The 15,432-nt window shown below is 53.8% G+C and overlaps 1 protein-coding gene across 1 annotated transcript in view; it reads left to right on the plus strand.

Moving 5' to 3' along the window:
* The window catches only part of CATSPERG (catsper channel auxiliary subunit gamma), a 27,749-nt gene extending 12,592 nt beyond the window's left edge, over nt 1-15,157 (plus strand). Inside the window, 23 exon segments of the mRNA XM_008593772.1 lie at nt 1,285-1,456; nt 2,772-2,909; nt 3,869-3,928; nt 4,230-4,349; nt 4,910-4,960; nt 5,067-5,196; nt 6,157-6,268; nt 7,257-7,415; nt 7,500-7,612; nt 8,485-8,698; nt 9,044-9,106; nt 9,214-9,412; nt 9,503-9,621; nt 9,829-9,909; nt 9,999-10,055; nt 10,967-11,123; nt 11,328-11,391; nt 11,487-11,582; nt 12,687-12,693; nt 13,164-13,415; nt 14,358-14,458; nt 14,549-14,648; nt 14,734-15,157. Coding sequence (XP_008591994.1) covers nt 1,285-1,456; nt 2,772-2,909; nt 3,869-3,928; nt 4,230-4,349; nt 4,910-4,960; nt 5,067-5,196; nt 6,157-6,268; nt 7,257-7,415; nt 7,500-7,612; nt 8,485-8,698; nt 9,044-9,106; nt 9,214-9,412; nt 9,503-9,621; nt 9,829-9,909; nt 9,999-10,055; nt 10,967-11,123; nt 11,328-11,391; nt 11,487-11,582; nt 12,687-12,693; nt 13,164-13,415; nt 14,358-14,458; nt 14,549-14,648; nt 14,734-14,985 — 2,817 coding nt within the window. The 3' untranslated portion in view covers nt 14,986-15,157.
* The last annotated feature ends 275 nt before the right edge of the window (nt 15,158-15,432 follow it).

The following is a 15,432-nucleotide window of genomic DNA, read 5'->3' on the forward strand; positions in this document are numbered from 1 at the left end:
GAGGGTTGCAATCCCGTGGCCGGTCCCGGTCCGGTACGGGCGTGACACTGAGGGTTGCGATCCGTTGCCGGTCACGAAAAAAGACAAAAAATAAATAAATAAATAAAACCACAATGCCATTATAATATTCAGCAAAATTGACAGTAATCCCTTAATATTTAATACCAGGCTAATGGTCAAGTTTCCCCACTTATCTAAAAATGTCTTTAAAGTTGGTTTGTTTGAGTCAAGATGGACACATTGTGTTTGTTGTCCTAAGACTCTTCTCATGTGGAAGCCTGCTCCACAACCCCCCAACCTCTTTTCAGGTAATTTTTTTTAAGAAACCAGGTTTTCTATGGAAGTTGGCTGCTGCTGCTTCTTAATGAAGTTGATGAACTTGTTCTTCTGAACCCACGTCTTAGTCTGCTCAGGCTGCCGTAACAAAATACTGGGTGGCTTATACAATAGAATTTATATTCTCACAGTTTTGGAGGCTGGAAGTCCAAGATCATGGCCAGTGGGCTTGGTTTCTGGTGAGGCCTTTCACCTCGGCTTGCAGACAGCTGTGTCCTCACATGGCCTTTTCTGTGTGTGCAAGTGGAGAGAGAATGTGAAGGAACACTGGAGTGCTCTGGTGTCTCTTCCTCTTGTTATAAGGACACCAGTCCTATTAGATCAGGGCCTCACCCTTGTGACCTCATTTAATCTGAATTACCTCCTTAAAGGCCCAGTCTCCAAATACAGTCACATTAGGGGTTCAACATATGAATTGGGGAGGGGTGGTGGGGGACACAGTTCAGTCCATAACATCCCGTGTTGCCTATAAACTGGTAAACTTGATTAAATTTAGATTTCATCTTTTAGGCAAGAACCTTTCATTGGTGGTGCTTTCCCACTGTTAATGATGTTATCAGTGTTTGTAATGGGCCAATGGATTCACGTAGTGTTAGCCTGACAGCCAAGTGTGTTCAAGGTGAAATAACAGGATTGAGCCAAGCATGGGATGTTTTTTAGCCACATGCGTACAATCCTGACTTGCCAGGGGCACAGGGACTGCTGTGTGCTGCCCAACTCCAGGGGGCACACAAAGCCCAAAATGGCTCAGGCCTGGGTTGTCTGCTTCCCTGGCCCATGTTGGAGGAGTTTGGCTACCAAGGTGCTGCTGCAGAGTGAGCGGGGAGAGTGCCCTGGGGAAGCCGTGTGTGCACCCCAAGTAGTTGTAGGAGCAGGAGCCTCCCCGCAAGGTAGGACATGGCTGAGGCCAAGGCTACCTGCTCACTACCAGTTTTTGCTCCTCTACAGCTGAGCATTGACAGTTGCTGGGGAGGCTCCTTCTACTGTCCCAAAGCTGCCTTCACAGCCACCATCTATGATGCCATCGCCACCGAGAGTACCCTCTTCATTCGGCAGAACCAGCTCGTCTACTATTTTACAGGCACCTACATCACACTCCATGAGAGCAACCATGGCAGCGGTGAGGGGGCCGTGGCCGTGGCCCACATCTGGGGTCCGTGACACCTCAGACAAGGGGACCTGCTGTTGGACTCCCAGAGAGGGCACCTCCATCAACTCATCCAGTAGAGGCACCTAAGACTGGAATTGTCATGGGTGGAGGGGGGAGGAGGGACTTGCCAAGGTCCTGAATCATCACCACCCACCCTGCCTGGGCCTTCCTCTACCCTCTCTATGCTGGTGTGAGGCTTCTACCCAGATCTTCCAGGTGGGAATTGGGAGCCAGCTTCCGAAAGGGGGTTGTGAAAATGAAGGGAGGGAGCAGAGAGAAACCGAGAAAGGCATGTGGGTGTGCACCCACAGAGTGGCAGAAAAACATACCAAGAGAAATGCAGAGGAGAGAAATTCAGAGAGAGAGGGAGAGGCATAGTGGGTCAGAAAGAAAGATGGAGAGAGAGAAACAGAAGGGCTTTTGGAGAGGCAAAGCCATGAAGGAGACTGATTAGAGAAGAAAAGGAGACTTTTGATTCAGCCTCATCTTTTTATTTTTTTTATTTTTGGGGTGGCTGGCTGGTGTGGGATCTGAACCCATGACTTTGTCAGCCTCATCTTTTAAATGATACCAAAGCCTTTCTGTCTCTTCTAGATTTTTTCCCTCTATCTAAATGAGAGTTGTCAGCTTATAGGGCCACAAAAAAGTGTACTGTAACTTACATTTCACTACTAGTTAGTGCATGTTCCCAACAGCTTCATTTTCTCCCCTTCTTTCTTAGGGCATTTTGACAGTGGGAGGAACCAAGTTAAAATTGGCTTAAGGCAAAGAAAAGAGGCATTTATTAGCCTATGTAGTGAATAGCCCAGAAGCATACTGGTGTCAGGCACAGTTGGATCCAGGGGCTCTCTGTCACTGTTAAACAGTCATCTCCTTGTGAATGCCATGGTGACTCCCACCCCCACCCGGCACTGCACACTTTTATGCCCCTCAGTAGTGCCAAGAAAGAGCATCTTTGTGAGTGGTTGCGAGCTGAAGCTGTCTCTGATTTACCCCGCTTAGTCACATGCCCAGCTCATAATCAATCACTCTGGCCAGGGGAGTGCAAGGGAGGGGCCAGCCTAATCTGAACCTCATGGACAGAGTATGGGCAAGGGGGGTTTTCTCAAAGGCAGCTGGTGCCCTCTGCCAAGGGCCCCCAGACACCACACTGAACAGGTGCTCCAGCACCAGAGGACAGATAACAGGCCCACTAAGGCCAGGGAAATTGGGGGGGGGGAGGGAGGGAGTGTCCCAGGCCCCATTCCACTCACCTGTACTTGAGGCCACATGGTGGTCCCCCTAGGCAGGTGGGTTCGTGTCCTGGCCAATGAATGCATCAAGATGCTGTGCCCTGTGCATTTCCATGGCAATGGCTCTGAGTACATAATGGCTCTCAGCGTTGGCAAGCAGGAGGGTTATGTCTACCTTGGGACAATCACAGGTAAGGGTCAGAGCCTCTGGCAGTCCAAGGGACCCCTCCATACCCTCTTGCCCCCAAGAATTCTGACCTCAGTCCTCACCATGTTCCCTCAGGAGGGGATCCAGGCTGGGGTTTGTCACTGTGTGTGGGGAGTAAGTGTATGTATTTGTATGAGCAGGGCTGGGTGTGTTAGGTATCTTTCATGATTTGTTTGGTTTCAAAGGGCAGAAGCCCAATTCAAAAATCATGTAAGCACAAAGAATTTGTGGACTTAAATAAAAAGACCAAGGTCCAACTTCAGGCATGGCTGGATCCAAGGACTTATGGGGTATGTCGTCAGGACTTGATCTCTTGACAAATTAGTATAGCATGGTAATTAATTACAGCACAGATTCTGGAGAGAGACTGCTCTATCACACCCTAGCTGTGTGGCTTTGGATAGGTGACTTGACCTCTCTGACCTGATTTTCCTCATCTGCAGAATAGGGCTAATGATAGTACTAGTGCCTACTTCATTAGGTTGATGTAAAGATTAAGTAAGTTGGTATATGTAAAGGTCTTAGAATAGTACTAGACACATGGGAGGGCTATAAAAGGGTTTATTATTATTTGCTGAATGATTTGGTTTCATTTCCAGGTAGACATGCCTCTCATGGGGCTTAAAGGGGCTCAGGGGTAACATCAGCCCCCAGTTTGAGCAGAATAAGAGCAGCCTCTTTCCCATTAGTTTTAACACAAGTTCGAGGGTGCACTCTGATTGGTCCACTTGGGTCACATGCCCAGACCTGAGTCGCAAACATACTCTGATATGCCAGGTGTGAGTTAACAGAAGGCCAAGGGTGAGATCTTCCTCCCGGAATCCCAAGGACAAAGGGGCAGGGAGGCACAGGGAGAACAGTCAGGGAGCTGGTTTGGTGGGGTACCAGACAGACTGAAACAGGCTGAGAAGGGCCTGAGCATGGACCTGCCTTGCTCTGCAGATGGCCGCGTGTCCTTTGAGATGCTGCCCAGGCGTGGGTCTGTGTGCAAAGAGCTACAAGGTACTCATCTCCCAGATGGGTTTGTGGCAGAAGGATGGGGAGGTTGAGGGTGTGGGAGAGCGGGAGAAGGGTGGGAGGGGTCATGTGGGTCTGTGTGCAAAGAGCTACAAGGTACTCATCTCCCAGATGGGTCTGTGGCAGAAGGATGGGGAGGTTGAGGGTGTGGGAGAGCGGGAGAAGGGTGGGAGGGGTCATGGCAAAGGGTGGACAGTGTCTTGGGGAGGGGTGAGGAGCTTTGGGGAGGGGCAATCACAAGGAAGGAGGTCCTGGGGCTGCTCTGATTTCCTCCTTCCCCTCTCAGTTGACAGCTGCTCCATAGTCTGGGCTGAATTCATCCCGGACAACTCCCAACTACTACTGCTGGTAGAGAGTGAATACCCCAATGCCAAGAAGAATTTCCAGGTGGTCAGCTACAACCCGGGTAATCAGTGAGACGCAGAGAGCTGGGAACAAAGGGGCGGGAGCCCAGGCTGTGGACCGTGTGGCCATCCTTAGGGATCTGTACCCATCAGGAGGGAAATGCTTTTCATGTCATTCCTGGATATGGGGTAGCTGTAGAGAACAGGGTAGAGGATTGGTAGGCTGGAGAAACCGAGAAGTCAGTGTAACTGGGACAGAGGGGAGAGGGTGGGAGAGATTGGAGAGGTGAGCAGAAGCCAGCTATGGAAGGGTCTGGAGACTCAATAAGATTTTAGTTTATCTGCAGTGAGAACAGGGCTACCATATACAGTTGTACAGGCTGTGCACTGCACAAAACCCCTCAACAAAGGAGTCAGAGGAGACAAGTCCTGTGCCTTAACAGGACTGTCCTCTCAGAGGCAGTGCCTTTTTAAAATTCTCATAAACACTAAGGGCTAGCAGGCTCAAGTGGGAAGCCTTGGAGGGTTTTATGAGGGGTTGGGAAGCTGATTACTTGCCCCAACTTCAGGTTTTGAAAGCTCAGGGCCTCAGAAGATTTTTCTGTGTTCTCCCAACCCATAGTCAGTGATGAGCTGAAAATCCTCTACAACATCCCAGAATTCATCCCTGACGGTAGGAGAGGAAAGCAAAAGTGGTTTCAAAGGTGGTGGGAGAGACCAGGAGGGACTCAAGTGACCTCACCTCACTGCTGTGTCCTCCCTTCCTCTGCCTTGGTCAGCACGAGGCTTGGAGTTCCTGATGATGCTGGGCACAGAGTCATACACCAGCTTCCCAATGGTACCCAAGGGCATGTTATATAATCCGTACAACAACATGCTGTTCATCTGGGGCAACTTCCTCCTGCAGAGGTGGGCCTCTGTCATCCCCCAGGCAGGCCAGGCATATTCTGCCTCTCCAGCACCGTTAGGGTTGGGGCCCTTTCTGAAGTCACCAAGCCTTCAGAGGATGTCCAAGCCCAGAATTTTTCAGGACTGTTAGGGGGAAAACAAGGGCTGGGGTAGTCAGGGCTAGAATGGGGAAAACCAATATTTTAAAGCTGTGGGAGCACTTTCTTAAAATGAAACCTTATAGGGCCGGCCCGTGGCTCACTTGGGAGAGAGTGGTACTGATAACACCAAGGCCATGGGTTTGGATCCCTACATAGGTATGGCCCGTGGCTCACTTGGGAGAGTGTGGTGCTGACAACACCAAGTCAAGGGTTAAGATCCCCTTACCGGTCATCTTTAAAAAAATAAACTAAAGGGCTGGCCCGTGGCTCACTTGGGAGAGTGCGGTGCTGACAACACCAAGGCCGTGGGTTCGGATCCCATATAGGGATGGCCGGTTTGCTCATTGGGAGAGCGTGGTGCTGACAACACCAAGTCAAGGGTTAAGATCCCCTTACCGGTCATCTTTAAAAAAAAAAATTAAAAAAAAAAAAACTAAAATAAATGAAACCTTATATAAGGACCCAACCTGTGTGAGCAAGAAAACATTTTCTGGGGACAGTTTAGGACCCTTTACACCTAGTCACCCTGTCATCCATCAGGAACCTCGGGACCCCGAGCTACCTGCATTCATGGGCAGTTGGCAAAATTCCAGTCGGCCCAATGCTTTTGTCTTACAGGTGGGGAGAGGGAGAAGGTGACCCAGAGGATTTGGGGTGGGGGCAGAAACTAGGATTCTAGGCTTCCTTTACATGTTCTCACAAGGGTGGTGGAGAAACTGAGTAAGCAATTCCTATGTTGCATTAGTCCTGGGGCTGGAAAAAGTAAATATCCAGGAGACTCAGCTATTTTGACCCTAGCTGTCTATCTCTGCTTCTGCAGCTTTAATGAGGAAACCTTCTTCTACCTGGCAGACTTCCCCAAGGAGTTGTCCATCAAATACCTGGTCAACTCGTTCCGTGGGGACATGGCTATTGTCACAGAGACCGAGGAGGTGCGCTGCCCTGTCCCTCTCCCCACTCCCTCTCTGCCCACCCCAAGCCCCAGGGGCCTCCCTTCTTCCCCATCAGAGTAAAGGGGCTCAGGGGAGGGAACACCCTCAGGGATACTAGGGAAGGGCAGCAGAAACTCCATTTATAGCTGAGAACCCTGGAACTCAGAGGATGTGTCTTCTGAAGTCATATAGCAAAGCAAAAGATCTGAGCCATGATCTGGTTTCTAAAAGAGGCCCCCTTTCATTCCACTGTGCAATTGTTCATTGTATAAATATTGAGCACTTTCTGTATGCCTCACCCATCGCTGGCAACACAGTGGTGATTGAGTCAGCTCTGGGCCCTGTCCTCACAGGGTCACAGTCCAGTTGGGAAGACAGACCCATTGCCAGACTGACAGTTCAGGGTGGTCAGGGCTACAGTGGGGAAAACAGCACCTACAGAAGTTCAAAGGAGTAACCTGTCCCAGTCTGGATGTGTGTGTGTTAAGGAGGGCTTCATGGAGGAGGCCACTGGAGGGGGGACATCCTGGAGGCTAGAGGGGATCCCTCAGGCTGAGGCTCAGGAAGGGGAGGTGAGGTCTGGAGTCAGACGTGTGGGGATGGGCATCAGTGCAGAGAGGGAATACTGAAGCCAGGGGAATGGTGAGACTTTGGAGGCTGCAAAGAGCGAGGGGAAGAAAAAAGTGGTCTTAGCCATAGGAACCCTGGCTTTTAGGGGGTGTACATGTTAGGAATATTTAGTTTTCAAGTAACAGAAACTCAAGTAGACTGAAGTATTGGAAAAAATCATCATGGCGGGTGGGGCCTGGAAGCAAAAGTGGTCGGGCTCTGGGAAGTAGATGGCACTACAGAGAGAAGGTATGGGGCTCACCTGGTCAGCTGGAAGTGAGTTCCCAAGCCTTACTCCTCAAACAACAGGCATCACACTGGGCAGAGGGACCAGACGTCCCCATGCCCTCACACACACATCTGGCTGTCGTACCCTCAGATCTGGTACTTGGTGGAGGGCAGCTACCAGGTGCACAGGCTGTTCCCGTCCAGGGGCTGGGAGGTACATGTCAGCCTACAGGGGATGCATCAGTCCTCTCTCTATGCCCCCAATGAGACCATGGTGACCCTCTTCTATGAAGACAACAGGCTGTACCAGGTACCAGGCAGGGGGTGTGTGGGGATATGGGGGCACCACAGAGTGTCTGACACCAGCTCACCTGGCCCTGACTTCGCCCTTCAGCTGGTGTACCTTATAAATGGCCAGCAGGGCCGGCTAGTCAAGAGGCATGTGCCTGTGGAAGAACTTCTGATGTACCAGCAGCACAATAGCCGCTACCACGTGGAACAACGAGGGTGAGAAGATACGGACAACAGCAGTAGTCTGAGAGCTCCAGGCACTGCTCTCACAAAGTTCCCATTCCTGGGGAAGACTGAGCCATCCCCAATGACAACCTCAAGGCTGTGATGGGGGGAGCTCAGCATCTATGCAAGCTCAAAGGAGGATCCTGACCCAGCCAAGGGGGAGGGTGCATCAGGGAGGGCTTCAAGGAGGAGGAGGTGCATGAACTGTGACCTGAAGGGTGAGGAAGAATTAGCCAGGTGATAAGGTGGGGGAGGGTGTTCCAGACGGGGGCAGCGTGTATGCAAAGGCCCTGAGGAAAGGAGATTGCATGTTCAAGAACTGAGAGTACTGTGCAGAAAGAGTGCAGTGGTGATGGGGGCAGGGGAAAGAGGGAAGGTGAGCCTGATGGTCTTAGGGAGGGATTTGGACTTCATCTTCAGAATCCTGTGGAGTCATGGATGGAACTAAAGGGAGGGACCACACGGTGAGATTTTACCGTGTTCCATAATCTTTCTGGTCACCTGCAGTGGGTGGATTAGAGGAACCCAGGGAGGCAGCTGGAGGTGGAGGTGGGAATAGGGGTAGGGGTGGGTGCAGGGACACAGCCACAGGGGCAGGTGGAACAAACGCTTGGGAGGTCAAGGACACAGGCGGGTGGGGACTGACCGTGGAGGTGGGAGGGACTCTGGTCTGAGGGACCGGCGGACGGCCATGGGGATGTCTCCAGAGCCATCTGGGCAGCAGGGACTGAAGCTGAGGGGGAAAGTCAGAGCTGGATTAGGTGTGGGGGGTCGGCAGCGCAGTGGTGGGAAACGCAGGCTGCGGAAGCTTTTGGTGTGCCGAGCGCGAAGAGTCAGCTGTCGTCCTCACTATCGCTGCCCAGGGGCCACCGGGTGCTCTCCTTCCCCAACCTCTGCCCCTTCACGGTGATAAGCCTGCGGAAGCTGCCCAACCCGCAGAGATACACGCGCCAGGAGCGATACCGGGCGCGGCCGCCGCTGGTCTTGGAGCGCTCGGGCTTCCACCACGAGAACTCGCTCGCCGTCTATCAGGGCCTCGTCTACTACCTGCTCTGGCTGCACTCCAAGTACGACAAGGTGGGCGCCTTGCGGAGGGCGGCGCTGGCCAGGGGCGGAGGGGGAACCGGTAGAGAGGGTCAGGCCTGTGGAACCGAGCGCGGCGGGACTGGAGAGTCGAGGCTCAGGGGGAGGACAGGGTGGAGGAAGGAAAGGGCTGCGCGGGGCCTGGCTGGAGCAGGGCTTCGGAGAGATGGCTTTGGGGGTCTGGCCGTTGGCCTGAAAGCAGGACTTGGGAGCGGGCCGGGGTTTGTATCTTCTGCTTTGGGTTAGGGGCTGGAACTGAGGCTAGGGAGGAGTCTGGGGATGTCGCTTGCCTGGGGACCGTCCTCCCTAGCCCCTCACGGTGTCCGGCGGTCCCTGTAGCCGTACGCTGATCCGGTGCACGACCCCACGTGGCGCTGGTGGAAGAACAATAAACAGGACGAGGTACGTGCAGGAGGTTAGGAGGCAGGGGAGTGGGGACGCCCGGACACCACTCCCTGTCGCCCCCGCCGCCTCGGCGCCGACTCGAGCCCGCACGTCCGGTGCCCCAGGATTACTATTTCTACCTTGCGAGCAACTGGCGGAGCGCGGGTGGCGTGCACATCGATATGGCCAGCTATGAAAAGATCTACGATCTCAAGTCCGAACACGAACTACCCGAGCGCATTTTCCTGGACAAGGGCGCCAGCTACAGATTCTCCATCTTCGTGACGGCGCAGGGCCACTCGTTCAGGCTGCAGACGAATCTCGGTCTGTGGGCGGGGCCTGGGCGCCACCAGACGCGCGGGGCTGATGCCGAGTCTGGGACCCGGCCTTGACCTCTCCCTCCGCCCGGAGCAGGAAACCCCTACCAGCTGAGTAGCCAGGTGGACCTGGGCGTGGTGCTGGCCGATCCCGACTGCTTGGAGGCGGTGGTGAGGCAGGAGATCCTTATTAATCGCAACTCCGTGCTGTTTTCGGTGAGGCCTGACGGCTGGGGGTGGGTGCCAAGTTGGGGGCGGTGGGGTCTGTTAGTCTATTCCTCAGAGTAGGAAACGGAAGCCCGCCGTTCTTCTAGCACCCTCCACCCCGGCCGGCCCCGGCTGTGGGTTATTTGAATCGTCCCTGGGGTCCTCGGGCAGGCCTGTTTACTCCTTCATTTCTGCCTCCGCCTACCCCCACTCTAGATTACACTCCAGGATAAACGCCTTTGCTATGACCAGGGCCTTAGTGGACATCACCTCATGAAGTCTTCCATGATGATCAAGGTGCGGTCCAAGCCTGGAGGGGAGGATGCGGGATGAGAGGAAAGACTGGGCCTGTGGGGACTACCATCTTCATCTGCTCCTACCCACAGGTAGTGGGTTCTTCTGGGCACTGCATCCAGAACACTCACCGGGGAGCCCGCATGCAAGTATTGGAGCTTGGGGTACTGGGCCCTATGCAGAGAGGGGAGGGGTTGGTTTGGGTCTGAAAACGGCTGATTCCCCAGTGCCCCGGGAGTCCCACTAATGCATTCATAATTTCCTTCCTTCTCATTTTCATTTATCTACCCTCCCACTCACCCTTTCATCCATTCGTGTTTTCAAAAAGGGCTGCCTTCCCAGTTGTGTAGGTTGCACAGAAGCTTGTATGTTCCTTCTGATTCTTTTCTACACAGGGATGTACAGTGTCTGAGAGACAGGGCTTCTTTTTCCAACTGGCACTCAGGTGGGACGAGCGCCAGCTTGGCCCGTCTTTCACCCGTTGCTCTTCATCCGCCCACTCAGTTGTCCTTTGTTCACTCTTTCGAACCCTCGGTGCTTCATTTACTTATGTGTGCACTACCCTCTTTGCATAGCGGCAGACACTGAGGCTCAGAGAGGTGCAGACATCTGCTCAGAGTAACTCAGGAAGCTACTACCAGGAAGTGGTAGAGGAGGGATCTGATCCAGGGTCCTTGGTCTCACCTACTTCCCTGCCCACTCACCAGCAGACAGACCTTGGTGCTCCCCCGGACCGGGACCGGCAACGGGACCGCAACCCTCGGCGTTGCTCCCGCGCCTCGCTCAGCCAGTGAGCGGGAACCGGTCTGTATGTGGGATCTGAACCCTCGGGCGGGAGCGCCGCCGCGCTTCCCAAGGGGCGCACTATCCAGTGCGCCACCGGGCCGGCCCCCAAAAGTATTGTTTTAACGCTAATGATCGTATTGCCCTTGGTAGTGAGGGTGAGCCAAGCAGTTAGTGGTGATGTGCGTAGTAGTGGGGTGTCCTGTCTCCCCAGTCTGGCGGGGCCTGAGGAGACCTTGGCCACCCCCCAGCACAAGGCTTTTCTCTTCCCACTCAGGGCAACATGATGGTGCCAGTGTTTATCGGCTGCCCCCCTGGCAAGCGCCTGGCCTTTGACATCACCTACACGCTGCAGTACAACCGCCAGCAGAACAAACACTACTTCGACTGCATACGTGTTGACCCCGAGATGCCCTGCTTTCTCTTCCGTGATCGTGTGTGTCCAGTGCCTTCCTCTCCATAGATCACTGCCCTCTTGCCCTCCCCGGCCTTCTCTCCCTGCCCGCTCACTTCCCCATGGTCTATCCTCTGCTCTTTCCCTCGGTCCTCCGTCATCTCTCCTTCCTCCCCTCCCAGTCCTCCACTTCTCGGGCCAAGCTAATTTCTTTTCCTGGTCTCAACCCTCTCCAATTCCATAGTTTTCTACCCCTTCTTCTTGATTCAAGATTTGGTGACGGGAGACTCCGGCAGTTTTCAGGGCAGGTACAGGCGTGGCCAGCCTGCGGCTAGCGGGGTGGGAGAGTGGGAGTTGGGACGCAGACCCGAGGCCGGTCCGTGCGCACTTCTCCTCCCGGCAGCTACGTGCTGAAGGTGGTGGGCGGCGGGCCCACGCTGGACAGCATCAAGGACTACAGCGAAGAGGAAATCTACCACTTCAACAGCCCCCTGGACAGGTAACCCCCGCGTGGCCCCGTCCCTAACCTGCCTGCCTTCCCCGCAGGCCCCTCCCACTTCCGAGCCAAGCGGATTCTCACCCTTATGCGAGCCCCACCCACCTCGCACCTGGGTATCTCCAGCCCCGCCCACAGCAGGACTAGAAGCCCACAAACTCCCGCCCCACCTGCCCCGTGAGGCCCCCCCCGCCCAAGGCTCCGCCCCTGCCCTCTTGATCCTCAAGTCACTCTGACTACCTGTGTTCTTCAAATGGGGCTAACCTTAGCACACGCTGAACCCTCCGTCTGGAATGCTTGTCCTTCCTACTCTTTCTTCAGGCCTTAGTTGAGATGCCCCTTCACCCAGGAGGACTTTTCTGACTGTTTCAGGATGGGAGAGTTGCCCCCTCTTGGTTCCCATGGCCTCCTATTCCTCCCAATCTCGGTCCTGACCCCTCTGCTTCTGTCTCCACCATCCCAGCCCTGACCCCTCCGCCTGTGCCTCCCCATCCCATCCCCGACCCCTCTGCCTGTGCCTCCCCATCCCATCCCCGACCCCTCTGCCTGTGCCTCCCCATCCCATCCCCGACCCCTCTGCCTGTGCCTCCCCATCCCATCCCCGACCCCTCTGCCTGTGCCTCCCCATCCCATCCCCGACCCCTCTGCCTGTGCCTCCCCATCCCATCCCCGACCCCTCTGCCTGTGCCTCCCCATCCCATCCCCGACCCCTCTGCCTGTGCCTCCCCATCCCATCCCCGACCCCTCTGCCTGTGCCTCCCCATCCCATCCCCGACCCCTCTGCCTGTGCCTCCCCATCCCATCCCCGACCCCTCTGCCTGTGCCTCCCCATCCCATCCCCGACCCCTCTGCCTGTGCCTCCCCATCCCATCCCCGACCCCTCTGCCTGTGCCTCCCCATCCCATCCCCGACCCCTCTGCCTGTGCCTCCCCATCCCATCCCCGACCCCTCTGCCTGTGCCTTCCCATTTCTGCCCTGATTGCTCTGGGAAAGATCTTCTAATGTGGTGTCTCATGCAGGTGACAGCAAGATCTCGTGGCTTCTGCTGAGGCTGTGGTCTCACTGAGGTGCCTGATGCCCACCCCTTTGTCTCTCTCCACAATCTAGGTGCAAGGTGCTTAACCTCTCAGTGCCTCAATTTCCTCATCTGTAAAATGGCATAGTAACAGTGTCTACCTCTTAGAGCTGTGGGGATTAAAAGAGGATTACTATGTGTAAAGCACTTAGTATAGTACTTGGCATATAGAAAGTGCTGTATAAATGTTAGCTACTGCTAATTTTGGTATAAGTGTTAATATTAGTGGTCGGTCTCTTTAGGGCTCCACTATCAAGATGAATTAACTCTGTTTTCAGTCCGCCTGTCACTCAATTCAATAGGCAAAGTCCCAGGACAGAATCTGATTTGTTAGCTAAGGTCCTGGGCCTGCACCTCAATCTTGATTGACAGTCCTGCTTTGACTGTATCTGCTGTGGCCCCAGTCCAATCTCAGGAGTGGTGACTGTTTTGTTAGTGGGGTCTGGGTGTGGCAGGCCAGGTGCCAGGACACTGGGGTCCTGCTCTGACTGACCTCTGTCCCACTTCAGGTCTCAGATTCTCCACCAGGGGAGGATGACATGGAGGGCTCAGCAGCTGGGGACCTGTCAGGTGCAGGGTCTGGTGGCAGCTCTGGCTGGGGCTCAGGGGCCGGTGAGGAGGCAGAGGGCGATGAGGATGAGAACATGGTGTACTACTTCCTGGAGGAGAGCACGGGCTATATGGAGCCTGCCCTGCGGTGCTTGAGCCTGCTGCACACACTGGTGGCCTTTCTCTGCATCATTGGCTACAACTGCCTCAAGGTGGGCCATGGCCATGGTTCTGGGGTAGGGGGGCTTGTGGAAGGGAAGGAGGTGGCTGAGAGGACGTGGGACAGGGGGTCCTCACAGTGGCTTGGACAGAAGGGACCTGGGTTGGGATACAGGCTGGGAAACTGGGTACAGGATTGGGGTCTTCAGCGAGGATGATATTCAGAGTGGGAACTGATGCAGATCATAGCCCATCCCATCCCTGACCCCTCTGGACTGTCACCATCTAGTGTGGAGTCTGTCTCCCTTACAGGACCAGGTCCTGAATAGACTCAACATAGTGGTTTTTAATTTAATTAAATTAATTAATTAATTATTTTTTAATATAGTGTTTATTGAATGAAAGAATGAACAAATGAATACATTAATTCATTGTAGGCATTTATTGACATTTGAATGAAGATATTAATGAATGTTAAAACAATGGAGGAACAAACTAGTATATAGGGGCTCAATAACTATTTGTGATTCAGTGGAAGAAAGAAAATGATGCCGTGAGCAAGTGGAGGCAGTGAATGAATGAACAAATTAACCAACTTGCACCTAGTCAGTATTCAACCTGTTTATTGGATAATGAATAAATGGAAGAATATCTGACTTTACCTAGTAAGTGCTCAAGCTGTACTTGTGGAATGAAGGAATGAAGCAGTAAGGAATAAATGAGTTGGCACATCATAGGTACAGTCCATAATCTGGATGAATGCATAGTAACAGATGACTTGACAGACGGAGGCACGAAGGCAGTAGGAAATGAACGAGTCGACGGCCTTTTGCATGGTCGGCATTCAGTCAGCTTTACTGGATGAAAGAAAGGAGAGAATGACGGGGTATGAGATCGCACCTAGTTGGTGCTCACTCAGAGTGCGTGGCGTGGAGGAAGAAATCAGAGCTTGGTACATACGAGGCATGGTTGGTAGCACAAGTGCCTGAACTTGGGCTCCCAGGTGGCTGTGTCTGGAGAACTCTCCATGTTACGACGCTGTTCCCCAGAGCATCTTCGCCCCTGAATTCTTCTTCAAGGTGCTGGTGAGCAATAGGTGAGCCAGGCATGTGGTCCAGGTGAGGGTCGGGCACTTCCCCTGGAGTGCCTGACTACTGCCCTGATCCTGGAACCCATCCCCCACCAGGGATGTGGACAAGAGCACATACTGCAACTACGAGCTCACCTTTTTGCTGCACATCCATGGGCTCCCACTCAGTGCCAGGCGGGCCCTCTTCATCGTCATTGTGAGTGGCTGTCCCAGGAGCTGCCCTGCTGGGTGGGCAGGGGGCCCCCAGGCTGCCCTCCCCGCCATGTCTGTTGTACCTGCAGGTGTCGGCCAGTGTGTCTGTGGGCCTGGTGACCCTGTACATCGTCTTCTGCCTCCTGTGGCCCATAATGGTGAAGGCTTACAACATCCTCCGCTGGAAGATTAACAACCTCGTCATCTCAGATTCCTACTCCACCTACCTCACTCCTTCTGGAGTCTTCAGCATGCCCTCTCAAAGAAGTTTCAGAATCAACTCCAAGGAGGCAGAGAACAGGGCTGAACCCAAGGAAATCTTGGAGAAGTGGCTGACCTGAGCCTCTTGCCAGCCCCAACCCCCGCCCACCTTCCCACCTCTTCTACTAGGCCTGCCTTGGAAATGCATCCTGTCACCCATCCCAGGCCTTTCTGTTTTGCTTGAATGTTCATTTCTTGTTCGTGCCTAAATAAAACCTCCTGAAGGACCAGCTGTGGGTCCTCATAAGGGTTCATGTTCAGTTGATTTGTACCAGCACAGCTGCCCAGTTCATTAAAATGTCAAAATCCTTCCATACCAGCTGGCAAATAGCAGTTTCCCTGTATGCCTGTCAGTTCAGCCCCTCCTCAGGATGCCCCAGACCTCCCTATGGTCCAACAGGGCCCTCCGCAACCCAGGCCCATTGCTATGGGCTACAATCTGTTCTGATTGTTTAGTGCTCTGGTTATAACAGTTAATTTTTTTTTTTTTCAAAAGATGACCGGCAAGGGGATCTTAACCCTTGACT

This window comes from Galeopterus variegatus, unplaced genomic scaffold (assembly GCF_000696425.1).
Source record: "Galeopterus variegatus unplaced genomic scaffold, G_variegatus-3.0.2 Scaffold9627, whole genome shotgun sequence".
NCBI lineage: Eukaryota > Metazoa > Chordata > Mammalia > Dermoptera > Cynocephalidae > Galeopterus > Galeopterus variegatus.